The 26,751-nt window shown below is 46.1% G+C and overlaps 1 protein-coding gene and 1 long non-coding RNA gene across 4 annotated transcripts in view; both read left to right on the plus strand.

Annotated features, from left to right (window-relative positions):
• The first annotated feature begins 6,392 nt into the window (after nucleotides 1-6,392).
• Nucleotides 6,393-26,751, plus strand: part of NXPH4 (neurexophilin 4) — an 88,874-nt gene continuing 68,515 nt past the window's right edge. Inside the window, exons 1-2 of one of the 2 annotated variants that reach the window (XR_014215880.1) lie at nucleotides 6,393-6,499; nucleotides 23,685-24,389. Coding sequence is in view for 1 of the 2 variants with exons in the window: in XM_082208899.1 (XP_082065025.1) it covers nucleotides 6,446-6,499 (54 nt within the window). In the remaining variant the exon portion in view is untranslated. Of the gene's footprint in view, nucleotides 6,500-23,684; nucleotides 24,390-26,751 lie in introns of those variants that run through there. The other variant, XM_082208899.1, reaches the window with a different exon arrangement.
• LOC309524541 lies at nucleotides 7,474-11,877 on the plus strand. 2 transcript variants are annotated; one of them, XR_014215988.1, is made up of 3 exons: nucleotides 7,474-7,729; nucleotides 8,972-9,110; nucleotides 11,398-11,877. It is a non-coding gene; the product is annotated as an uncharacterized lncRNA (long non-coding RNA). The 2 variants fall into 2 exon arrangements; XR_014215989.1 differs by having other exon boundaries at nucleotides 7,474-7,712; nucleotides 8,961-9,110.

Raw genomic sequence — 26,751 nt, forward strand, 5'->3', positions numbered from 1 at the left:
AGCAACCATTTTGCTTGGGGGTTCCCTTCCTGGCCCCCACATGCATCAGTGGAGCATGTATAAGCATGTGCTGCCCTGTTCTGCCTTCTTCTGGGTGCAAAAGGACCGTGCATCAACTAGACATACCTAAAATGGTTGCAGTCTGTAAGTGAATGTTTTATTCACAGTCTCCATTGGCTGGCAGTAAAATAAAGGTGTAAAAAGGTTCCAAATAACTTCATAAAGAAAAGGAATTGGTTTCCTTACAAAATGATAATGCAATCTTCAGGTTAGCAAAGAAGCAGGCTGTAAAATCTCCCTTTTGGAGAGAGTAAGGTTCCTTCGTTTTTCTTGCATCTGGGAGCCATTGACTGTATGGAATCTTGCTTGTTTGAGGAAGCACAAAGAAAAAAAGACTGAAAGTGGGGAGCAAAGGCTGCTGTGTGCCTGCCAAGCCACACTCTGGTAACTTGAGCTCAGGGCTCAGGTTAACCCTTTCATGCATGAAAGTGTGAGTCAGTGACTGTATATAAAGAGAATTAGACAAATCCATGGGAGATAAAGCTATCAATGACTACTAGCAACACTGGCTTATGTTCTGCCTCCACTGTCGGAGGCATAAGGCTGTGTATACCGGTTTCTGGGTACCACAGGGTTTTGCTTGCTGGCTTCCCATAGGCATCTAGTTGACCACCTGTGAGAACATGATCCAGGATCGGGTGGGCCTTTGGCTGATCCAGCAGGGCTTTTCTTATATTATGCTTAACTGGAGATGCTGAAGAATCTGGGACCTTCTGAATCCAACACATGTAGATCCTTCATTGAACTATGGCCCTTCCTTAGCTCAGTGTTTCATACTTCACTCTTCAGACAAATTCACCTTTGAAGCAGAGGCCATATACATATTCTTATACTTTTGAGACTGAGGCAAAACAGTTAAGTGATCTGTGCTGACAGGAAAGCCAAGGCTCAAGTGACTATATTAAATGCTACATTTTGCACATGTCAGAATATAAGCACACCCCTGGCAAATGCTGAACATGTTTTTCCACCTCACCCCAAACAAACCCCATAGGCATCATCTACACTTCTGTCTGCTTCCAAAGTCACATTTCTGGATGGTATCCTGGAATGCAATTCAAAACTGCATGGTGGGACATAATGAACCACAGCATTTAAAAATGCATTGAACAGTGGGACATAGGGACTGCTGTGAAAGGACTTTGTAGAGTGAGCACAGTTTGAATTAGGACCACCACCACGTGTCCTACATTTACAGGGGACAGTTTTCTATTTGAAGGTTCAAGTTTAGCTTGTAGAAAGAAGAACCCTGAAAAGTGAGAGCAAAGAGGGGGCCTTGGAGTTGGCCATCAAAAGGAGAACCTGAGCAGCAGAGAGAGCAGGCCACAGATCACCTGGGCACAATCTTCCCCATGAGGGTGAATTGCATTGTATCTCTTTCTCGCTTTTAAAATAAATGTTATTTTTCAGTCTTTCAGAAATATTTTGACAAATCAACATACAATCCGACATTTTCTAACAAATACGTATATTTTGACTTCCTCCCATTCCTTTTGTGGTTTTTAATTTTTTTTTAATTTGTAACACTGCATCTCCTTCAGTACTCCAGTTATTAATTACTCCCTAGTTATTCTTTGCATTGTATCTCTTTCTACATAGTAATTATTTATTAATTAGCATGTGAACATTTTATAAAAATCTGTGTCCTTTTTTATGGTGAAACGTGTCCTCTTTATTTTTGCATCATGTAACTGGTGCCCTTAATCTGAACGGATGTGCCACTTCAGACAGGGGGGCCAACTAGAAAAAATATTGAGGCGGGGGGAGGGAAGCCCTGCCCGGCATAATCAATCACATGATGTGGCACACACACAGCATTTTTTTTGGGGGGGGTACGAATATTTTACTGGGGGGTGTCAAATACCTCTTGGCCCTTAGGAGTTGGCTCCTATGACTTAAGATATCACTGGCTGTGATCAGCATTCTTCAGCAGCATAGCTGTCAAGTGTCCCTTATTTGAAGGGACAGTCCCTTATTCCAGCGCCATGTCCCGCTGCTGTCCCTCATTGATGGATGTCCCTTAAATGATGTCCCTTAAATTTCAAAGGCCGGGGAGCCATCTTAAGTTGAGGCTGCATAGGCCTTGTGGTGCATGTGATTCAGATTCTATTCACTTGAACCTCTGGTTACAAAGTTGGTTGGACAGTGTTCTCGAAGCTACCAGCATGAGTTTGACCAGACTGCAGGAGGACAGGAAGACTGGAGTGCCTGGAACAGGTGAGGCTGCAGGTCCCTTATTTTGGCTGCTGGTCCCTTATTTTCAAATCTGTAAGTTGACAGCTATGTTCAGCAGGGCCCAGCTTCACTGGGGAGGGGGCAGGACAAACTTGCCAGGCACGCTCCTTCCCACACATAGATCATGATTCCATTGCATACATTCAATCTCATGATTTATATTTATAGCCAGACATGGCAGTAAGGTGTGTGCATGTACTGGACATTTGATGACATATATTTTCGGCCTGTAAATCAGCACTTGTTCCCCCTGTTCTTGGGATCAATGTCCCTGATTATCAATGTGGTTTTTGAGAGAGCATTTGACGTAGGAAAACACAAATGATTTCTCTGTCTCTATAACTACAAGTCCTGGCTTAACTGCACAAAGTATATACTCCTTGTCCTAGGAAAAAGGCCTGGGGCAGCATTTTCTCTTCAGACTGTTGCAGCACTGCTTCTGTTCCGATTGGCTCTAGCAACTTTCTCAAGATCTGAAGTTCAGCTTCATGTTCTGCCCTCGTGATAAAGGGTTGCAGGCTGGTCTGGCCCCTGCCCCGGATCAAAGAAGCCCCTCTCCCTCACGCTTGGGCCCCCCACCAGAAAGATGCAAAGATCCACTCCTGGTAAACATTTGACAATAAAATGGCGAAAAAGGTGGATTTTAAGAACAACTGTTGTGATTAGTTTCTTTAAGTACCTCAATAAAACAAAAGCAATGTTATCAACAGCAAACAGATCCTTCCAATCCCACTCCCTTTTAGTAAGCAAAAGGGATTTGAGCCTTTGGCATGCATACCTAATTCATACGTCAGCCTGCTGGAGTGTTTATATAACCATCGTCACCAGAAAGCTGAACTACAGTTGCCGAAGCTGCTGAGGAATAACAACATGTTATCCCAAGTATTCAGGGTTGTCTGCCCCCTCCCACTACTTAAATGTCACCCCGGTACATTTGAATAACTTTCTTAAACACATGGTGAACAGGGAACATAGTATGGGAAGGTAATGCACCATATTTAAAGTACTTTGGGAGTGATTTTGATTTGAACAAATTGCACCAATGGTAGTTAAGGGTGCAGGCTTTGGATGTCAAACACACGGGCTCCATTGGCAGGGCCAAAAGCTGTAGGGTGATGCCCCGTGATGAGATGAATACCATTTTAAAAATACTTAGAATATTTGTATGCTATCCATACAAAGATTATCTGGGTGGCTTATAATGTATATTTAATATACTGTACAGTAACCATGAAAAGAAAAAATATATAATGCAGCATTTAAACAAACAAACCTCAAGCAGCCTATAATAAAATCAATAAGACAAGACTCTCAGTCAGCACTAAAAATGCGAAGAGATTTTTAAATTTTAAAGGCCTGGGAAAATAAAAAGATCTTCACCTGGCACCAACACAGAGTACATGCCAGGTGGCGAAAGAATACTAGCTAGGGTGGCACCATCGAAAAGCCCGTGGTTCACTGCAAACTGCTTTATCTGGTCAGTGCAAGGATTTCTGCCGTACACATACCCCAGTCTTGGCATATGCCCACCTACAACATCACTGGGCACTCTCCCAAAATTTCAGATATGCCCACTTGCCCAAAAGGATTGGAAACCCCTGTGAGGGCAGCAAATGTGTTGCACTCCCGATATTCCTGCCCACTGACCATGCATGTTAGGGCTGATGGGAACTGGAGGCCAACAACATCTAGAAGGCACCATATTGGGCTATCCCTGCTATAGACCATGGCACCTCCCCACCTTCCTGACTCTTGAATCAGTGCTAGCAATGTACCAAGTACCCAGGAGGACACTGCTGGCAAACTCCTCCCAGTCCCTCCATCCAGGTCTCAATGACACTAACCAGATTTGCCCCGGCACCCACAGTTAAATCAATGATTAGATATTTTATTGTGGACTAAGCCAGGGACTCAGCTACATCAGTAAAGGAAAAGCATTTTAAATGCATTGTAACACTGTGGCACCAGATGGCGCTGTGGAGTTCCGTCTTTCGGCAACACGATTTCCCACTATGAGATTTACAACATGTTTTGCTGAAAGTTTTTTTGACGTGTCTAGATCCAGCCCAGCAAGCATTCAGTTGATGCCCTGTGGGTATCAAACTCCAACATCTGTAGAGCATCCTTTCAGCTTGTGCTCTGAGGAGGGCAGAACAGAGACTGGCCCCACAATCCCATGATTTCAGAAGCTGGTGTTTTAGGGAAAGAAACACACGGCATTGTGAAAGTTGTCTCCCACCTCCTGGGCATTTCCCCTCCCTGGCCACCAGTCCCTTGGCATGGCCACCCTTCCTGGAAGGCCCAGTTGTTCTGAGATACTTCTATGTGCGGTGGGAGATATGCCCCCCCCTCACTCCGAGAGAGGGCACATTTGGCAAGAGCTCTCCCAGCACCCTCTTCAGAAAGCCAGGCAGGTGTGCCAGCTGCAAAAGAGCCAGGTGGCCAGTGAAAGGGCAAGCACCTGCTGGTGCCAGCATTAAAAGGGCAGCTTTATTGCTTCCTTGTTTGGGTTGTCTTTACTCCCCCCCTCCCTTGGTGGCTCCCTCCCCGCATCCCCGCTCCCCTGCTGCTCACACACCAGGCAGAGCCCTGTCAGCCTTCAAGGGGAAAGAGGGAGAAGAAAAATAACACTTGAATATGTATTTCTGCGGAAATGAAAGAATTACTGCCCGCATATGAGGCGGCAGACACCTTAGAATATATAAGGGCATCCTCTGCATACACAAGAGCCAGGTTCTTCAAGTCAGCTTGCTCTGGGGGTAGGAACTGGAGGGCAGAGGGGAGGAATCATGTCCTTGATGGGGCAGCACCTGTCTTTAGGTAGGTGCGGGTGGCTGTGGAATATAAAGGGGATTTTGATTTTGAAGTGGATGGGTCTCCAGTTCTCTATGAAACAATTAAATGCTTGGTGATGGGATTCAAGCCCACCTGGAACTAAGTGTCTACTGCTATGAAAGACCCCCCCAAAATCCAAGATGCGTAAGCTTTCTTAGTGGTAAGTGAAAATAACCTGGCACAAACTCTGTGCATGCTTGAGGGCACTATTTTCTCTGTCAGAGAGGTCTTGAGGCACCTTAAAACATTTGTTAGGGTACACCCACCCCTCTGGAAATTCTTTATTATCACGTTTCAGAGAAATTTATAAAAATAGTCCTCAAAAACTTAACATGTACTAGGCGCTAAAAACACCCCTGCCAAAATATAGACAGTCTTCTGACATTTTTGAAATATTACCTATATAGAAAGTAAAATAGCAAGGTTAGCCTATAGTTGCATACAACCCGTTAGACTGATCACTACGGCTGAAAACAGATCCGAGAGCTCAGATTAAACCTTATTGTATGCTGCCCCCTGTTTAGCCCCCCCCCAACATCTCTTGTTCGAACTGGAAGATTTAACACACTGCACCCTGCGATTTTGCGCATGGATCTGAACCCACTGAAGTAAACGGATGGACGCGTGTGCTGCCGAGTGTGGGGCGGGGGTGGCGGGGGCAACCTTTGATGTCTTCCTTCCCCTTGAGATCACAAGTTCAAACCAACCAACCAACCAACCCTACTCTCTTCTGTGAAAAGTACAATTTTAACTTCTTCAGCATGTTCTCCGCCTCCCCCCGCTCACATTTTCTTTTTGCCCCAGACTCTTTCCCTCCCAGGAAGAGGTGTAGGAAGAAAAATCGCAACACCCTCTCCCATCAGCGGCGGGCGGACTGGGATTGGTGAACTAGGGAATTAAGGAACATCACCCCCCCCCGCCGCCAGCGCCCCCTTCCCTGCCAGCATCTTGGGCAGGGCGCATGCAACTCACGCCCGTCTCTTCTCCACGCGCTCCCCTCCTTCCGATCAAGTGCAGAGTCAACTTTCTCCCCCCCCCCCGCCTCAATTCTCAGTGCATCTTGGATTGCTGCTCCGGATACCTGCTGCTCCTCCTTCCCGCACAGCTCTTTCGCGGTCTCCTTCCCACCGCAAGGATTTTGTTGTTTTCCCCTTTTTTTTGGGGGGGGGGCGCCTGCTGCTGCTGGTGGTCTTCCTTTCTTCGAGCTCCCCACACCTCCTCCAGACCCACCTCTCTCTCTCTCTCTTTCTTTCTCCCACCCACCCCCCTTCCCCGCCGCGCTCTCGATGCTGGCGGAAGATTTTTGCCTTGAAAGATGAAGGTCCTTAGCTGGGTGCATCTCCTCCTTAGCCAGTGGCTCTTGCAAAAGGTAAGGGGCGAGCGGGGAAGGGAGAGGCGCGGGCGGGCGGCTTGGCTGGCTGGCTGGCTGGCGAGGGGGTCGCGGGCGGGGGAAGTTGCCGTCGCCGAGAAGGCAGCCTTGTGCCCGAAGCAAACTTGCCCCTTGGCACGAGGGAAGGGAAAGTGGGCACCAAAGGCACCAGGAGGGATTTCTGCCCGGTCCAAAAAAAGGCTAGTACTGTGTATATGGCGAGGAGGGATTGCTTTAATTCTGGCCGCCGCCCGCATCGTTTCCCCAACTTTGACTCGACTCCGGGTTACAATTCGTTGGAATGTAAGCAGCAGAGACTTGACGCGTGTCTCGAAAGTTAAGGGAGACGCTGATTTCTGGGGAGCGGGGAGTCGTCTGTATGTATTCATTGGCGAGCCGGGCGGGCGGCTGGGTTGTGTGTGGGTTGCGTGTGTGTCCTGTTTTCTTAGTGTGGGGCACAATCAGATTATGTAGCAAGTTCGTCTCCCCCCGCCCACAAAAAAGAAATCAGCACGGAGCGCCTGTGTGGGGTGTTTGGTTTGGTTTTTTTGGCGGAGTGGGGCGAGGAAGAGAAGAGATTGCCAAGCTGTAAAAACACCTCCTCCGCTCTCCTCTGGGGCGACGGCCCGTCTGGCGGCTCCGCGGAAGGCGGCTCGCGAGACGTGAATCGTGTAAATATAGCCTGGCTGCCAATTCGGATCCTCTTCCCGCTTAGCCCGCAGACAGCCATGGGGGCGGTTAGGTGTAACTCCGGGTCAAGGCGCGCTCGCAATGCTCGCGCCGCGGCGCTTCGCAGTGGCATCGTAAGAAGCCGAAGAGCGGCGGCTGGGTGACGCGCGGGCACCCCGAGGTCGAGTGGTCGGTCCAGCCGAGAGCAGCGCCGATCTTTCTTCCCGAACTCAGACGTTCATGCATCGGACGCTCGTGTCATAGTCCAGGACGATATTGCATATTCTTTCAACTCCCACAGGGCTGAAACGCGCGCGGAAGGCGCTCGCAGGCGCGGCACAAGCGAGGCTCCGGCGCCCGCCCTCGCGTACCCGTTGTGTGTACAAACGCGCGCACGTGGTCGTGCCGTGCCACTTGGCTCCCGGAGGCAGGTGGATTAGTACGGAGTTGGTGTGCAAGGTTTGCACGTGGGAACACCATGCAAGCGTGAATAGACTGCACCTACACGTCCGGGTCACACCGTACAATAGCGATTTCGTGCAAGGTGGTGGGAAATAGAGTGTGTGTGCTCACACATATTTCAGACGCTTGTTCTGTGAGTTGTGCAAAGTGCTAGACGTACCTAGCATTTGCTAGGATCTGGGGCTCTCAGGGCAGATCAGCCCATCCAGACCTTCCACCGCAATCCCAGCATTCAGAGTTTTATTTCCATTTCATTATCTACAAAAACTGGTTTCCACCACTTTTTCAGAACCCACTTCCACTGGTTAGGAAAAGAGGTACATTTTTCCCCTCGTGACATGGCAACTCCCCCGCGCCCCTCTTTTGAGGTGCTTCTTCTGGTTCTAAACTGAGTAATTTTAGACAGAGCTTTGACCTTTTGCATTGGGTGTTCCTGTTGCGAATTTAGCTTGTCTCAAATGCCACAAGCACTGCAGAACCCTGGGAGCCACGGTCGCCCCCCCCCCCCCAGGATCCGATGCACTAGTTCCAATTTGCTCGTCTTGAGGGCAGGGTGGTTGTTTGCTTGGTGCAAGCCCTCAGAAAAAATAAAACTGGAACCCAGTTCAGGCACAAACCCTGCCCCCCCCGCCCTTCTGACCTTGACGCCCATCTTCTGAATTACAATCCAGTCCGAAAAGATGTCTTCCATAAAATGCATCATTCTCTCTGTTGCACATACGTATGAAAGGGGATGTAACAGCCAGTGTGTTGCTGTTGGTTCTGTTTCTCCAACATGCTTACAGATTGTGGCATTAAGTGTTTCTTTCTGCCTAGTATAGTATACCCCTTATTGGTTAAACCAGGGCCCATTAGCTGTTCCACTTGGAGGCTTGCTCCTCTAATTTGCCCAGTTTAAACTGAGTGGAGAAGCACTTAAAGCAAAGTGTTATTTTGCTTATTCCAACTCAGACCTCCCCCCTACTTCCATTCCCCTAGGCTTCTGGTCTTCTTTTCTTCTACCAAACATGCTGCCATATTTTTTTAAAGTGACTTTTGGGAGCAGAAATGACCTGGCCCTTGTGATTTGGAACTTTAGAACTTCCCAATTTCTCTTTAGACCAGTCAAACAATAGCTTTCAAAAAGAATCATAAAATTTTGATTCTCTTCCGTCTGCTTCATACACGTCCGCTGGTGTGCAATGTGTGTGTGTGAAATAATTCTTTCACAGGTAACAGGCATTGCAGTTTTTAGTGCTTGCAAATGGGGAGTTAAGAGCTTCGGTTTCATTTTTAATTTTTTTCTCTGCCTGTGTCTTATTTTTCTTTTTATGGCATTGTAATGTTGCAGGGAGAAATAAGGAACAGGCTCATTAAGCACCAGGCCAGCGAGAATCGGATTTCATGACAATCAATTTTTACTTTTCAACAGTTTCATGAATGCAAACCCCTCCCCCACCCTCTTTTCTTTCTCAAGGAGCTACATACAGACTTTTGCAAGGTTAGATCTAACTAGTTTGTCTTTCTTGGGCTTATCTTATTCTATGTAGCAAGATGGGGAGGAAAACATTATTTGGGGGCTACCCTCAGCTTTCCATCAGCCTGAGAGCACTGCTTTTAAGAGGCTGTGGGGGGACCTTTGTTTTAATCAGATAACAGCGATTTTTGTTGCTGGCTGAAAGGCAGGGAGATCAAAGGAATGAGGTGTGCTTTGGGTTTGGAAAGAAGGTTTAGCTACTGGGGTTTTTTTGAGCCCTGCATTAGAGAAAAAAACATTCAGTGAAGGTACAAATGAGATGCTCTCCTGATTCTCAAACTAGGTCTTGTGTGATGTGTGTGTAAGAGAGAGAGAGAGAAGATACACTACTGTGAGCTCAAAAAAAGCCCAAAATATGGGTGGGAAATCCGCAGCCCCCCAACTACACCTCACTGGATCATCAGTTGTTTCAAATAAATATTACAAGCAAAGTTAAGGAATGAGAAACAATTCAGACACCAGTGCCTGGTCTGTATTAACTTCTCAGGCTGCAAGCCGCCACTATTACTGTGGAGGTGCCCCATTAAAATGTGGGGCTGCTTCTGTGGACTTCAATTTTTTATTCAGTTCCTTTGTGGCCCTGTTATAGTGCATCTTAGGCAGACAGCATCCCTCTTCAACTACATTTCTAATTTATCCCAACATTTTCTGTGTTGTCTGTACCATTTAGACAAATGAGATTTTGCAGTTGCCTATAGAACCAAAACCTTGCTGTGAATGAATATTTAGAGCAGAGCCCAGCAATATGCCATTCTTTCACCTGAGAATTTGGTTGATATTGAAGACCATTGGAAGTTTTTACTTGCCCCATCTGTGCTTCCTGGTTTCCAGTCCACCCAGCATCAGGCAAGGAAGTCTAAGATCATGATGTGGAATAAAAAAAATAATAGTGCTGAATGTTGTAGCTGCCATGGTAGCATTTTGGGAGTTTCCCTCAAATAAACAAAAGAAAAGGAGCAGTTTGCTAGCCCTCAAGATGTGGACTCTAACTTAAAATAATGTCTGAGTGCTATCAGGTAATATTGATCTACTAACGGAATTGACTTCCCTAAAGTCAGGGGTGCATCTCATCTTTTGTATCTTCCAAGAAGTCTGTGATCGTGTTCATGGGGATTGTGTCCCCTTTTATCTTCACAAGATGATAACTAACTCAAGACTGCTCAGTGGGCTTGGAATGTAGATTTAGTGTTTCAGATTTATTTGTTTCTTTTAAATGCAGAATTGCCAATCACGTATATAAGTATCCTATCTGTGGCTCTGAGGATGTTGAATGTGATGCTGCCACCTCAGAGTAGACTTTGACTGAAAAGCATAGCTAAGTGAAATTTTACTCACCTATTTCTATCGCTGAGATAATCAGATTCAACTTTATGCAACCTTTGGCCATAAGGAACCCAGGATGTTGCTTAATACCAGGTCAGCTATGGACAGACTGTGGACATTATACATTTAAAGCACATTCAGCCCACATGTAAAGCACCTAATTCATCCCTGAAGGATCCAGGGAACTGTAATTTTCCCTTCACAGAGCTACAGTTCCCAGCACCCTTAACAACTACACTTCCCAGGATTATTTGAGGCTAATTGTGTGCTTTAAATGTATGGTGTGAATCCATCTAGCCCAGATGGATACCCGAGAGCAAGCCTGGTGTGAGAAAGAACGACTTTGCATGAGTACCCTATCCATTATCAGGCTTTGCCCAGTACCAGAGCTTAGTGCTGAAAGGCTCTCTGTCGACCACCCACAGCTGTCCTTTGCAGAAAGGGCACGAGTGCCCCACAAGGCAATTGCTAACAAGCCGATGTACATGGTCTCTCTGAAGATGCTAGCATTTTGGGCACATGGCAAGCTCTGCAAGGGGGTTCAGCTGAAAATCTTGTTGACTCTCGGCCCAGAGTTCCCTTTCCATGCGGATCAGCCTTCAACCAGAGCATTTTGTCAAGTTGAGGTGGGAACTCTGATTATCCACAAACCAACCTGAAGTTCTTTTAACAAAGTGGTGGTGGGGAAATCTACAGACTTCAATAGTTGATACTGCTTTTTGAAAACAGTTCAGTTGATGTTGAGATTCATACCCAAATGTTGTTTATGGTGTTTAACCAGCACACGATATTTTGAGATATTTCTAACTTTGCTTTTGCAAACTGAAAAAAGCTTATTAATGGCAGCCCCCTGTGGTTCAGCACCGTCCGGGTCAACAGGACCCTGTCCATTAACTTGTTTTGTGCTTGTGTACATTTCTGTCAGCAGATGCTGGGAGATTATGAGGAGTGGGATCTACAGCTCTGAGCTAAAAAAAAGTAAGAAATCCCCAAACATTGCAGGATGGAATAGAATAGTGCTAAACTGTTTGGTGTGCTTGCATTGTGGTTGCAAAAGAGACAGTAGAATTTTAAATTTACTTCACCAAGGAATAGTATGTTGGAGAAAAAGAGGAACTGGGTGGGTAAAACATTAGAAATAACATGATCCAGAAGTGTATGAATGAAGAAGACCAAAAATGTAGCAAGGAGGTAGGGTTGGGGGATGTAAAGCAAAGATGTGGCCTTCCATCTGTGACTGGATTCTGCTTCCCATCATTCCTAGCCACTGCCTATGGTAGCTGAGGCTCATAGGATTTGGAGTCCAGCAACATCTGGAGAGCCCCTGTGTCCCTCACTCAGCCACCAACATCCCAAGAATCTCATTTTGGAGTGTTTAGAAGTTGCTACTCAATTTTGTACATTTTGTTATGAGGACCGCAATTCTGCTGCTTTTGAAGAGTGAAGGCTGTACTGAACTAAAATCGAGGGTTCAGAATTCCAGAAAGCCATATTCATCTATTATAGCAATGCAGATAGATATCTGAAATCCAGCCTCAAATATCAACCTAATAGTGGTGTTTAAAAATGTACAGTGGAAAAACATTGAATGTTGAAAAGGAGAGATTTGGAAATTGCTACAGCAGAATCCCTGCCCTTCCCCTTTCCTGATTCCATTTTTGTTTCCTGTAGTTCCTCCAGTGCTTTTTTCTTGGGGGGGGGGGACGCAGGGGTATGCATACCCCTGAACATTTTGTGAATCTTTGTACTTTTATCTATTTACTGTATTTCTTTTTCCCGATTTGAACTATAAAATGGTGAGCCAAAACTTCTTAAGGAAAAAAGCACTGAGTTCCTCCCTATGTTCCGCTCATATACTGCCTCAGTTCTTTGGAGGCTGGGGGCAGGGAGGGGCTGATGGTCACAGCAGGAGGCAGATGACCTCAGGACTTAAAAAAAATAAAAATTCCTGGCTCTACAGAGGAAATGGGATTTAGTTCAGAGCCAAGAGATCAGAGATGGGACGCAGGACAAACCTCTACTTTGGTTTTTCCACTCAGTTTGCTTTGGTAGGGTGAATTTAGTGCATCACTTTTCCCCATATGAAAATGTTTCTAATAACGTAGAGCAGGGGTCAGCAAACTTTTTCAGCAAGGGGCCAGTCCACTGTCCCTCAGACCTTGGGGGGGCCAAACTATATTTTTTTTTGGGGGGGATGAACAAATTCCTTTGCCCCACAAATAACCCAGAGATGCATTTTAAATAAAAGGACACATTCTACTCGTGTAAAAACACGCTGATTCCCGGACTGTCTGCGGGGCGGATTTAGAAGGCGATTGGGCTGGATCTGGCCCCCCGAGCCTTAGTTTGCCTACCCATGATGTAGAGGCACCCTTGCAAAATGCAACACGTTTAACACATGTCTGTTTCTAAAGGAGCTTCACAAAATGAACATCCTATTATTTTTCTGACCCAAGGACAAAGGCATGTGTCCTCATCCTCAGATAATAATGCCTGTCCTTTTGCTGGGCTTGCTATCTTGCTGTGTTCGGCATTGCCCTGTCCTGGGGAAAGGGCTGGCTTCGTTTTCTTTTCCATTTATTACGCTCAATAGCCACTTAAAGTAGCTGATGGGTGCCTGGAGCCCCGTCTGGCCCTGCTGTTTCACAGGGTCATGCGGTGCCAGATGTTCCTGCATTTAAACAGCTGCCGTAGCCTCATTTTGATAAAATAATAAATCCCTCCTCTTTGGCTTTAACCCCTTTCTGGCTCATACCACTCACAGCCAGTGCTACATAGCAACTTGGAGCTATTCACGTTCACACTGGATTGACATAATGATGTGAGGGGCAGGGAATTTTTTAACCAGTAGAGAAATGGGCCTGGATTGTAACTGGAGGGGGGATTTATTGAGGCCTTGAAGCTGTTAGCAGATGTATAGAAGGGATAATTTTGAAAGGGGCTGCGTCTCCCGCTATTACAGCAATATTATGGAAAAAAGGGAACACTGAAATTCCTCCTCCAGTAAAACTGATTCAGTGCACCGGAACACTTCTTTTCTTTGAATCTTGCAACCCTGGCTGGAGTAGTAACTGGTGCTCTTGTCTATAAGACTGGTGGTGGGCACTGAAGGAGTTATCCTGCCCAATTCTGAACTGAGCAAATCTAAGAAATCTTCCCCATCTCAGCAGTATTAATTAGCAAGGAAACACTTCTTCATTAGCCACAGCCTTGTTAAGAGCTCATTGTCTGACTGGCTCCCCCGTATTGTAATTGGGACTGGTAGGTAAACAGACAAAACACGGTTCTTATTTTGGGAGAGAAGCAATCATGTAACATGGGAAACAGCTTTTTCTAATGGATGCAGCAGCTAGGTTCAGAAGGGCCCTTGAACACCTGAGAAAAGGAGAAGCAAAATTTAAAAGTGTGCGCTTGTGGGCTAAAAGAGCGGGGAGCAGGCTGAGAGCCAAGATGCCTGAGGGATGTGGCTGACTCGGGCCCTCTGGAAACAAAATGGCCGCTGCATGGCTGCTACATAAAATGGCACATGTGTGACAGGCTCCCAGTGGAGCAAGCTGTGCAATGCCATAATCAGTGCTGGCTCACCTTCCATACAGATGGAGTTCTAGGCAGCCTTCATGTTCTGTCCTTTAGTGTGTGATGGGATTCCTGCTCTAACTATTTGTTTTGCCTTTTCCTTAAGAAAGGCCCAGGCTCACATAGAACTAGTTTCATCCAAATGGCGAACACAGAGGTGGGCCTGGAGCTGGGAGGGTGAATTTAAGAAGCTTGCTTGGTCATGGACCTCCTGCCCAAGGGATGGGGCTGACTCGGGTTTGGCCAAGTTGCTCTTCGTTGGCCTCAGTATATAAAATAGAAATGGGGATGCCTTACCTCCCACACAGTTGTTGGGAAGCTGAAGATAAAGCCATAAAAGCCTTTTATATTATGAACAAGCAGTATTTAAACCAGGCTTCCTCAACCTCGGCCCTCCAGATGTTTTGAGACTACAATTCCCAGCATCCCTGACCACTGGTCCTGCTAGCTAGGGATCATGGGAGTTGTAAGCCCAAAACATCTGGAGGGCCGAGGTTGAGGAAGCCTGATGTAAACCATTAATAAATACATCTGTATGAGTATGTGTAAGTCTCAGGAGGCATTAACACTTTTAGCCTTATGTAGTCAGTCCTATTTACTCTCATAGTTCCAAATTGAACCCTGGAGTTCTGGCTCCTATATTCTTCTGTATTTTCCACCTCAGTTTAGGCTTATGCGCTCTTACTTTTTGCCCTGCTCTTTCCACACAGAGGTCTGCACTTTAGTGGTCTGTGTCTGAGTGTTGTTGTGGTTGGTTTTTTTGCCCCAAGTTTCCCCCGCAAAATCCTGCTCTTTAAAGCTCAATCGGAGCAACTGCCAATTCTGGTTTTCCACAGGTTGACTTTGCTCCAATTGAGCTTTAAAGAGTATGATTTTGCGGGGAAAGCTCAGGAGCAAAAAAAAAAAAAAAAAAAAAAAAAAATGAAGGAAAAAAACGGGGGGTGGGTGTTTGGATAGAGAGCTTTAAATTGTGGACTGTGCCTGGAAAGAGCGGAGGAGAGGCAAGTGTGGATAAGCCCTTTGTCTCATTAGACCCTCACTCATTACACATGCAAAAATATGAAAGGCAAGTATGTGCATCCAGGAGTTGGGCAGGGGAAAACAACAGCGCATTGTGCAAGCCGAGAAGGCCATATTGGAGATCCAGGAGTCCCTGATCTAAGCAAGCCTCGCACAGCCTTTTGTCTGACTATCAAGGGGCGAGTGGACAGAAGCTGCTGTCCCTGGCTGAAGAGAACCTGCTGTGGATTTCCTTTTCTTCCCTCTCTTCCGCTCTGCACCTGCATGCTCCGTGTCCATCCAGTAAGGGGAGCTCTTGATTTCTATTCCTCTCAGTTTCCATTCTAGCCCCCTTTTAGCTTTAACTCAAAGAAGCTTGTTGAGAATTGGGACAAGCTGTAGTTGGCACAGTCAGTTTTCAGCCAGAATGTGGACACCTCAGAATCGCAGCTGTTTTTACTTTGTTTTACAATTTTGTTACTGGTATTTTCTTTTATATTTAAGCATAAGTTTCTAGACCTTATGACTGTTGAGAGATGTGTTTCAGATGTACAGTGCCTTTCTAAAAACTCGCTCCTTCTGTTTATGTGTAGTTCCTTCATGGCTTCCAGTGATACTGCTCTCTGCATATACCGAACCCAAACAGTACGTCATTTGGCAACACCTGGGAGAGAGTATGGGGTGTGTGTATGTGATTCCCCCCCCCCCAAACTATTTTAATTGGTCACATTTTATTTTGCCCTTTCTCCAAGGATAGCTGATTCAGAATAAGACATGCAAAACAAACTAATTTGAAAATGTTTGAATGGTAATCCATAATGCAATTGATTCTGAGTTAAAAATCTCCGAGTTTCCATTGTGCAGGATTTGGAGAAACAGGCCTGGCCCCCAGCAATACGAGGAAAAAATCCTGGGAACAATTTGGAAATCTAGGGAATCCACCTCCCTTCTCTGCCCTGTATTGATTAAATGTTAAAATAAGACTACCTCATGCCTTATTACTTAAGAGTTGCCTTCTGTTCTCGTAGAGCAGGGAGAGTCATCAGGCCTAATCTGGCCTGCCAAACCTCTAGATCCATACCCACCTCCTCCCATCAGGTCAAGCCTATTCTCCCTAGACTGCTCTTTCCTTGCTATTGATCTGCAGTCCCTGCGCAGTTGTGCAGCACTTCCTGCCATGTGATCTCTCCCCACCCTCCAGATTATGCTCAGCTGATTGCAGGTTTCACTACTACTGAGCAGTAATTTTTCACTTTGTAGTTTGGCTCCATTCTCCACCCATATGTCACCTCTGATCACTTTGCCCAAGAGACTGTGTTCCTGGGGGGTGGGGACCCACCCTCCCTTAAAGGTAAAGGGACCCCAGACCATGAGGTCCAGTCGTGACCGACTCTGGGGTTGCGGCGCTCATCTCACTTTATTGGCCGAGGGAGCCGGTGTACAGCTTCCGGGTCATGTGGCCAGCATGACTAAGCCGCTTCTGGTGAACCAGAGCAGCACACGGAAACGCCGTTTACCTTCCCGCCAGAGTGATACCTATTTATCTACTTGCACTTTGACGTGCTTTCAAACTGCTAGGTTGGCAGGAGCAGGGACCGAGCAACGGGAGCTCACCCCATCGCGGGGATTCAAACCGCCGACCTTCTGATCAGCAAGTCCTAGGCTCTGTGGTTTAACCCAGAGCGCCACCCGCACCCCACCTTAAAGCAATATAAAGAAGGCCTCCCACTGTTTCATGTTCCTACCTCATATTACTTCCATAGAACTGGTATATTCCATCAGCTCCCAGCATTTAATACAGCACATCCTGGCACAGCTGGCGTTCGCCCGATATCCTCAGTTGAGCAAGCCTCTCAGCTGTCACGGCACACCCATATGATTTTCCTTAGCATTGTTCTGCTCCAGGGGTCAGCAACCTTTTTCAGCTGTGGGCTGGTCCACCGTCCTTCAGACCATGTGGCGAGCCAGACTATATTTTTTGGGGGAAATGAACAAATTCCTATGCCCCACAAATAACCCAGAGATGCATTTTAAATAAAAGCATGCATTCTACTCATGTAAAAACACCAGGCAGGCCCCACAAATAACCCAGAGATGCATTTTAAGTAAAAGGACACATTCTACTTATGTAAAAACACGCTGATTCCTGGAATGTCTGCGGGCCAGATTGAGAAGGTGATTGGGCCGCATCCAGCCCACGGGTCTTAGGTTGCCTACCCCTGCTCTACTCCCTCCCAGACTGTCATCCATTCTCCTTGTCCTATATCCTTGCCTGGGCAATCCAAGGAATTGAAAGGGGTGGTGGTGGGGAAAATGTGATGCTAACAACCAAATACCAAGATGAAGGTCTACCAGGCTTGCGTGTTGAGCATGCTGCTTTATGGAAGTGAGACATGGGCAACTTACACCCACCAGGAGTGACACTTCAATGCCTCAGGAAGATTTTGGGCATTGCACGGCAGGACAGAGTCTCAGACAAAGATGTGCTCTTCCAAGCCCACTTTGCCAGCATGTTCGCACATTTCTGTCTCAATGATGGCCTGGTCATGTACACAGAATGGAAAATGGCAGGATCCAAAAGGATATGCTCTACAGGGAGCTGACTTCAGGTACCAGGACTGTTGGCAGACCAACTCTGTGTTACAAAGACGTTTGCAAACGTGATGAAGGCTGGCAACATCAATGCCGCCATGTGGCAATCCCTTGCAGATGACCGCAGTGCCTGGAGACAGACATTCAGGTCATGTATCCCCAGCAGTGACCAGAGGAGAAATGACCACTGGGAGAAGCGCAGAGAGAAGAAACACCATAGTGCATCTGTAAGAGTGAAACTTGACACCTTCAGCTGTCTTACCTGCAATAAAATATGTTTCTCCCATATTGTTCTCTACACCCACAGCAGGAGCTGTAACTCTCCAACAGTTTTGTCTCTCAGGACAAATCAGTGCCAACAACAAAATTCCTCCACCAGTTCTGCATAACTGGAGTGGTGGTGTTGGTGTTGAAAGGCTGCCAGAAGAAATCGCATTGGCATGAGCAGCAAGACGATGCACAGGAGCAACCCCTGAAACCAGATGTTGTAAACCAGATGTTGTCTTGCATCTGCCTTGCATGATCTGCTCCCCGTCCCATTCTAATGTGTGCATAGGTAGGTAGGTAGGTAGATAGATATATGATAGAGATAGATAGATAGATAGATAGATAGATAGATAGATAGATAGATAGCTGGATTGGATCAAGGTCCAGCTAATCTAGGACTCATTGCAAGGTGGTCTTCTAGAAAGCAAAACAACAACAACAACTCTGGGGCAAAATCACAGCAAGGGATTTTTATAAAACTGGGTTTGTCAAGAGGCCAGAGAACCAAGTTGTCTGGCTTAGGCTCCCCCAATTTGGGACTACATCTGTTCTGTCTAGGTAAGGTTTGAGTATGTAACTGTCACTCTTATTTGAATTCTATCTAAAACTAAAAGGTAAGGTAAAGGACCTCTGGATGGTTAAGTTGAGTCAAAGGCAGCTATGGAGTTACGACGCTCATCTCGCTTTCAAGCCAAGGGAGCCGGCATTTGTCCACAGACAGCTTTCTGGGTCATGTGGCCAGCAGGACTAAACCGCTTCTGGCGCAACAGGACACCGTGGTGGAAAACAGAGCGCACGGAAACACCGTTTACCTTCCCGCCACAGCAGTGCCTATCTATCTACTTGCACTGGTATGCTTTCAAAGTGCTAGGTTGGCAGAAGCTAGGGCAGAGCAACGGGAGCTCACCTCTTTGCGTGGATTTGAACCATCGACCTTCTGATCAGCAAGCCCAAGATGTGCTTAGACCACAGCCCCACCTGCGTCCCTGAATTGTAGCTATTGTTGCTGTTGCCATACACAACTGTCAAGGGCACTTCTCAGACAAGGAATACACATGGCAGATAGTTAAGTATTTCTTGTCAAAGATAGCACAGTCACTTCTACATCTCTGGATATCTACACACCCCAATCTAAAGGCTAGGCAACTATTCTCAGGTCCGCATTCTGTGGAGTAGTTGCAGCAACGGGGGACCATTCCCTCTCCACCAGCTTATGCACCTTCCTCCGAGGGGCTGTGTGCCTGCAGCTGGAGACTGTGCCTGTATGGAAACTTTCTCTGTGCATCCCGTTTCAGTTCCCTCCTCGTTCTGGGAGAGTGGTGCAGAAAAGGGTGGAGAAGCACCTTCCCTTGCCTGACCTGCCTTTTTCTCCTCTTCTTCTGACCCATCCTGTGCTCCACTTTCCAGCTCCGAAGCTTCCCCATGCCTCTGATTCTTGCCTCCTGCCGGGTACAGGTCCCCACAAACCATTGCCCCTCCATCAGAAATTGCATCTCCTTAACTGGGAGAGGGGGGAAAGTAATTCAGGGGTGGGGTGGGTAGATTTACCCTGAGTTAAATCTGAGTAGATTTAAGCTACTTCCTAACATGCCATAAAGATAAGTGCTTAGTGATCTGTACTTCAACACCCTTATTTCAGTTTGCTGCTCAATTGAGCACAACCAAAGCCATTTTGCTTCTGGTAGCCCAAACAAAGCCCGTTTCCACCAACTCCTTCATGCCAAAGGCGCATCTGAATTTGAGAAATTATTATTATTACTATTATTACAACTACAAGATCTCCGCACAGTACATGTGGGGAATCACTTCAGCTAATGTAATGCCAATACTGTACATACAGTGGAGCTCTTTTTGTTTTAAAAAAACTAATAACATGGAAGACCTCTGTGTTAAAAACTGTGCAAGACCTCGGCACCATTTTTCAATTTTTAAAAAATGCCATCAGATTCGGGGTGTGTGTTATTATTTAAATGTGTAAAGGTACAAAAATACCTGCTTGCATGGGAAAAGGTAGGACCAGAAAATACATCCTAAGAACATTCCACCAAGCACTGCTCACTGGTACAGATGGGATACAGCAGAATGGTTATGAAAAATGTGTGGACACTTGCATACCAATTGCCCACATGAAAAAGCAGATCAGAACAATCAAATTGAGATGTTAAGCCCCCATCTGGAAGTCCCCTAAGGGAGCCATTGTTAAGTCTCATGTGCATTCTAGCCAATGGTAAGTGTTACAGTCTCAGGAGGTGCAAGACGTACATTCAGTGCTGTCTGAAAATGCCTCATTTACTGCCCCCTACTTACTACACTGGAATCATCGTGGCTTAACAAGCTTATTGTGAGCCTGAATGAGATATGGAGAATGAACCGCAGGTGGAGGAAGGCTGGGCCCGCTCCATGAAACTCTGAATGCACCCCGCAAGCAGCGAATTTGGTATCTCTTGCAGAATTCAGCATTGTGCGAAATCTCTTTAAAAAGTAAAGCAAGTTTCTAGCACTCAGGGCTAAACATTTCTAGCTCATATGAGGTAAAATCATAGAATTGTAGAGTTGGAAAGGTCCCCAAGACTCATCTAGTCCAACCCCACAGCCATCCCTAGGTGGGCTTGAACCCCCACTTTGTGGTTAACAGATGCACTAACCCATTGTGCCACTGGGGGAAATCTCACACATTGAGTTAGGGGTTTAAAGAGACTTCCCGCAGAATAGAGGTGGTGAGGGCTGTAGAGCTCATTGCCCCCTCATGGAAAACAGAAATGGAATGTATTATTCAAATGAGAGCGAAAATGCTCTAATTTGCATAATTTATTCCATTTGCAGAATCTGTTTCCTTGGTGCTAAATTTGGACCAAGTGTGCTTGTGGGCAGAGTGTACAGCAGTCCTGGGTACAGGAGGAACTATAACTCTAACTAATAATTATTTCTGAAGTGCTCTTAATCGATATTAAATTTATTTTCTGAGTGTTGCATACTGCCTGGATTCCTGCATCTTACAGCAGTAGCCGAGGTGCTAATGTTAGGAACTATGCATGATTGAAAAGCTGTCTCCAAGAGACCGGAGTGCTGGCTGGTCTCTTTCCAGCCATCTCCAGAGCTAATATATTGCCGAACAAACACACTGTAATTCAGATTGAAGCTTTCCAATATGACTCATTTCCCTCCCTTTTAATAACACTCCCCCTGCTGCGGCCTTTAAACCCTTGGCTGCGAGCAATTCAATAAGGAGGCACACGACCCCGTCTGCCACCCCGAGACAAGCGCTGCGCATATCGCAGGACGCAGCACATCCATCTGGAATAGAAACGAACCAGCGGCTGGGAAGCTGGGGCTAGACTGGGGCAGAATCCGACTTCTCCTGACAAATGCCACTTGCTTTTTAATAAGAATGAAATATTCTCCCTTTGCCATCCCCCCCTTTGCGGTTGATTATATTTGAGAGCATTGCAAGAATCAGTATAAACAGGGAGGCTGGAGGTCAGAACTGAGGGGCACCGTCAGAGCTAGGTTATCAGGAGGTGTGGGAGGAGATTGACAGACACAGAGGATGTTGTGGCCAGTAAGCATGGAGGGCGGGGGGGGGGGGCTCTTTCCGTTTGCATTCACTGGAAGTTCATGTGTGAGCTTGTCTTATTCAGAAGTGCGGCTGTGCAGATGAGGGTTTAGAGCTCCTTTATCTGTACCTGGAGCGAGATGGTTGCTGAGCTTCTGTGATTTCTCCCACATCATTCCAGAAACATTAATAAATGTCTGTCCACATGGTTGTTTTGCTTTTCTTTGTAACAGAGAGACGATGCCCACACTCCCTTGGGAAGTGTATTTCTTCTCTGTTACACAAACACCATAAAGCAAAACTTCATGGTCAAAGATGTCCAAAACTTGTAGAGGGAGTAACTGCGGAGGCAGGAATATTCCTTGCTGCCCCAGGAGCCTCTATAAAGTGGGCCTTAGTTTCCAAGAGAGCAGAGTTCAAGTCCTACCTCTGCCATGGATTCATAATATCAGCCAGGCTAGTATTTCTGAGGGTTTCCCAAAAACAATGCTAAAAAGTATTTGAGCCTTCCGTATTGCACATGGACGCTGGTTAATGCAGGAGAGAATTGGGATGTTTGTGTAGTCAGAGTCAGCTGGATTTAAAGATTGTGGGAAGGTTGGTGCCTCTTTCGTGAAGTTCTAACTTTAATGCCAAGAAATTAAGAAGTGGAGTGTGGTTAGGGGCAGGACTTTGCAATATGCCTGTGCTTTATCTCTCCTCCACAAACCCCCCACAGTTGAGGAAGATATCCCCCAAGCTAACAATGGCCAATATTTTTTGCAAGTGTGCAACAGGCTCAAACTGTTGCTCTGGTTAATGTTTGCATAAGTATTTAAATGGCGTTTGTGAATTATTTGGAAACAGTGCTATATTATGTAAGTGTTTCTGACGTAAGATGTTGCGAAGATTTCTGGTGGAAGAATGGCATGCAAGCTAACTGATTATGAAAGTAGACATGCAAACCCCTGTCTTCTGAGCCATTCGTGTTAGTCTGCTGAGCCAGAAAGAAGGCTGTAATGCAGAACAGGAGAGACAAGGGGGTCTGTAGCTCTATGGGCCCCCCAAGTGTGCCAGGCCTATGGGACCCCTCTATGGGTGAGAGTGGTGACACTCAAGCTGCAGGCTGGCTATCATACATACCCATGTCCAAATATATGTCTGCGTTTAACTGGAGGACTAAACTAGGAAGAGTCAATAGTATCATATTGAACACTCCTCTCCAAAGTGTCCCTGAATTCTGCTTTGAACCCAGTTATTTATTTATTTTACATTCTTAGCCCACCCTCGCTTTAGGGAACTCAGGATGAAGTACTGTACACGATTCCCCTGTTATATTCACACAACAGCCCTGTGAAGTAGGTTAAACTGGAAGATGGTAACTGACCCCAAATCATTTAGAAACTTTTGTGGCATGTATTTAAACCCAGTTTTTCCTCTCTTAAGTCTCATGCTAGCCATCACACAATACTGGCTCTCACTTGTAAGGCTTTCTATACTGGATCCCTTGGACGGAAGACTATTGCTGCAGTGTTTGTTGGTGAGGGAGTGTCCAATGTTCATAATGATAGGAACCCACTTCAAAGCACAGTCAACTGATTTTACTTAAGCTGAATGCAAAATGTTCATCAGCAGAAACCTGGGCTGTGTATCCACCATACATTTAAAGCATATTCCCTGTAAAAAAGAATCCTGGGAACTGTAGTTTACCCCTCACAGAACTACAATTCCCAGCACCATTAAAAACGATAGTTCCTGGGATTCCTTGGGTGAAAAATGTGCTTTGAATTATGGTGTATATGTCAGCTCATTAGAGCTGTGGGACTAAAGAATGAAAGGACACCGGCTGCTCTGTGGTGAAGCAAGATGTGCATTTGCCTTCCCCTGTTACACCCAGCTTGGCTTACTTACATGAGCCATCCTTGGCTGTTTCCTCTCTAAGGACATTAGTAGTTCCTGAGTGTGTGCTGCTGGTGTGGATTGCAGAGAATGATATCTGTGTTAGCTGATCCAGCTTTGCGGCAAAGGGCTGAGATGGATGGCCTCTGAAGTCCTTCCAACTCCTGCAACGATTGCGTTGCCATGCGCCTATCGCTCCCGTCACCATAATCTGCTACAAATGAGCATTCAAGGCAAAATATTATCCCTCCTTAGCAAATCCTCATGTGTCGGCGACACAGGTTTTTAAAGGTCGCCAGCGTTGGCGCGAGACCCCGGGAACAAATGGTTCGTGTCTCTTTTCTTTGTAGGTGATCGAAAAGCCCTTTCCTCTCCCCACCCCAGCCGAATCGCTTCCCCTGTTCAGCATTCCTCCTCTGCTGCCAAGGCTAAATGGCCCCGAGAAGATGAAAACTTTTCTCCGCGCCCGACTGGATTGATGCTAAAGAAATAATCAACCCCCGGATCGCCGGGCGAAAAGCCATTCGGCAAATGAGCACCGGGACTGCAATCTCGGCTATTAAGAGCCGCCAAGGCTCACTCTAGGATTGGAATTAATTTCCCCCTTCTTCCTCCCAGGGCCTGTTGTGGGGAAGCTATAAAAGCTGCTGCTTCAGCTCTTGAGGGGTTTTGGGGGCGGGAGGGGGGAACTGTCCCATGGTGGACCCGCTGTCTCTTTATCTCTAATCCCTCCTTCAGTGCTGGTCGCAGGCAGCTGAACTCACACAGTTAGCACTCACAGTGGACAAATACTTTTTAATTTCTTTCGCTCCCCTGAAGGGCAGAAGAACACCTGCCATATATATATATATACACACACAGAGAGAGAGAGAGAGAGAGAGACACGTATCTACATCTATATCACAGTCATAGAAAGTCTATGCTCCACTAGGTCATTGTGCATGTCTGTTTTAATAAAGCTCTTTTGAATTTTGTGAGGGTGGGAATGTGTCTTCCTTATGTAGTTTTTGTTGAATGCTGAAGATGCACATCTTTACCCCAGCTTAATATATACATATGTACATATGTAGGGCCCACCCTATTACCTTGACTGTAATTAAAAAAAACAAAACTATTTTAATACTGCATTTTAAAGTTGTTGCAGCACTCCCTGGGAACTTACGGTGAAGGGTGGGCAAGAATTCTAATAAATAATAAAGGTAAAGGTACCCCTGCCCGTATGGGCCAGTCGTGACCGACTCTGGGGTTGCGCGCCCATCTCACTTAAGAGGCTGGGGACCAGCGCTGTCTGCAGACACTTCCGGGTCACGTGGCCAGCGTGACGAAGCTGCTCTGGTGAACCGGCACCAGCGCAGCGCACGGAAACGCCATGTACCTTCCCGCTATAAAGCGGTATCTATTTATCTACTTGCACTTAAGGGTGCTTTCGAACTGCTAGGTGGGCAGGAGCTGGGACCGAGAGACGGGAGCTCACCCCGCCGCGGGGATTCGAACCGCCGGCCATACGATCGGCAAGTCCTAGGCTCTGTGGTTTTACCCACAGCGCCACCCGCGTCTAATAAATAATAAGACTGACAAATTAAGTTAGTCAAAGGGAAAGCCTTTGAGAAAAAAGAGGGAAAACATCTGTCTCAACCACGAGATTCTTAAAATACAGATGTTTAGCTCTCTGAATAAGGTATGATTCAGAGAGATCAAATCCAAATCCCAAGAGCAGCAGCTCTGAGGAAAATCTGTAAGGGGAGATTTAATTTGTCACCCTGAGCAGCAGCCTGGGCTCTGACTTGGAACAGAAGTGGGTGACCAGATCCACCAGGCCAGCATAACCAGAAACAAAGATGGCAGAAACTCACCCAGTTGTGGATATGCATGGAAGCGAAAGGAAAGTCCAATGCTGTAAAGAAAAATATTGCATAGGAACCTGGAATGTAAGAACCATGAACCTGGGTAAGTTGGATGTGGTCAAAAATGAGATGGCAAGAATAAATATTGACATCCTGGGCATCAGTGAGCTAAAATGGACGGGAATGGGCGAATTCAGTTCGGATGACTACCATATCTACTACTGTGGGCAAGAAACCCGTAAGAGAAATGGAGTGGCCCTCATAGTCAACAAAAGAGTGGCGAAAGCTGTACTGGGATGCAGTCTCAAAAATGATAGAATGATCTCGATACGAATCCAAGGCAGACCTTTTAACATCACAGTAATCCAAGTTTATGCACCAACTACTGGTGCTGAAGAAACTGAAATTGACCAGTTCTATGAAGACTTACAAAACCTTATCGAAGTGACACCAAAGAAGGATGTTCTGCTCATTATAGGGGATTGGAATGCTAAAGTAGGGAATCAAGAGATAAAAGGAACAACTGGCAAGTTTGGCCTTGGAGATCAAAACGAAGCAGGGCAAAGGCTAATAGAGTTCTGTCAAGAGAACAAGCTGGTCATCACAAACACGCTTTTCCAACAACACAAGAGACGACTCTACACATGGACATCCCCAGATGGGCAACATCGAAATCAGATTGATTATATTCTCTGCAGCCAAAGATGGAGAAGCTCTATACAGTCAGCAAAAACAAGACCTGGAGCTGACTGTGGCTCAGATCATCAGCTCCTTATAACAAAATTCAAGCTTAAACTGAAGAAAGTAGGAAAAACCACTGGACAGGTAAGATACAATCTAAACCAAATCCCTTATGAATACACAGTGGAAGTGAGGAACAGGTTTAAGGATTTAGATTTGCTGGACAGAGTGCCTGAAGAACTATGGATGGAGGCTCGCAACATTATACAGGAGGCAGCAACTAAAACCATCCCAATGAAAAAGAAATGCAAGAAAGCAAAGTGGCTGTCCAACGAGGCCTTACAAATAGCGGAGGAGAGAAGGCAAGCAAAATGCGAGGGAGATAGTGAAAGATACAGGAAATTGAATGCAGATTTCCAAAGAACAGCAAGGAGAGACAAGAAGGCCTTCTTAAACGAGCAATGCAAAGAAATAGAGGAAAGCAACAGAATGGGAAGAACCAGAGATCTGTTCAAGAAAATCGGAAATATGAAAGGAACATTTCGTACAAAGATTACCATAATAAAGGACAAAAGTGGTAAAGATCTAACTGAAGCAGAAGACATCAAGAAGAGGTGGCAAGAATACACAGAGGAATTATACCAGAAATATATGGATGTCTCGTACACCCCAGGTAGTGTGGTTGCTGACCTTGAGCCAGACATCCTGGAGAGTGAAGTCAAATGGGCCTTAGAAAGCACTGCAAATAACAAGGCCAGTGGAAGTGATGGTATTCCAGCTGAACTGTTTAAAATTTTAAAAGATGATGCTGTTAAGGTGCTACACTCAATATGCCAGCAAGTTTGGAAAACTCAGCAGTGGCCAGAGGATTGGAGAAGATCAGTCTACATTC

The sequence above is a fragment of the Podarcis vaucheri genome, assembly GCF_965113315.1.
Source record: "Podarcis vaucheri genome assembly, chromosome: 2".
In the NCBI taxonomy this organism is placed as follows: Eukaryota; Metazoa; Chordata; class Lepidosauria; order Squamata; family Lacertidae; genus Podarcis; species Podarcis vaucheri.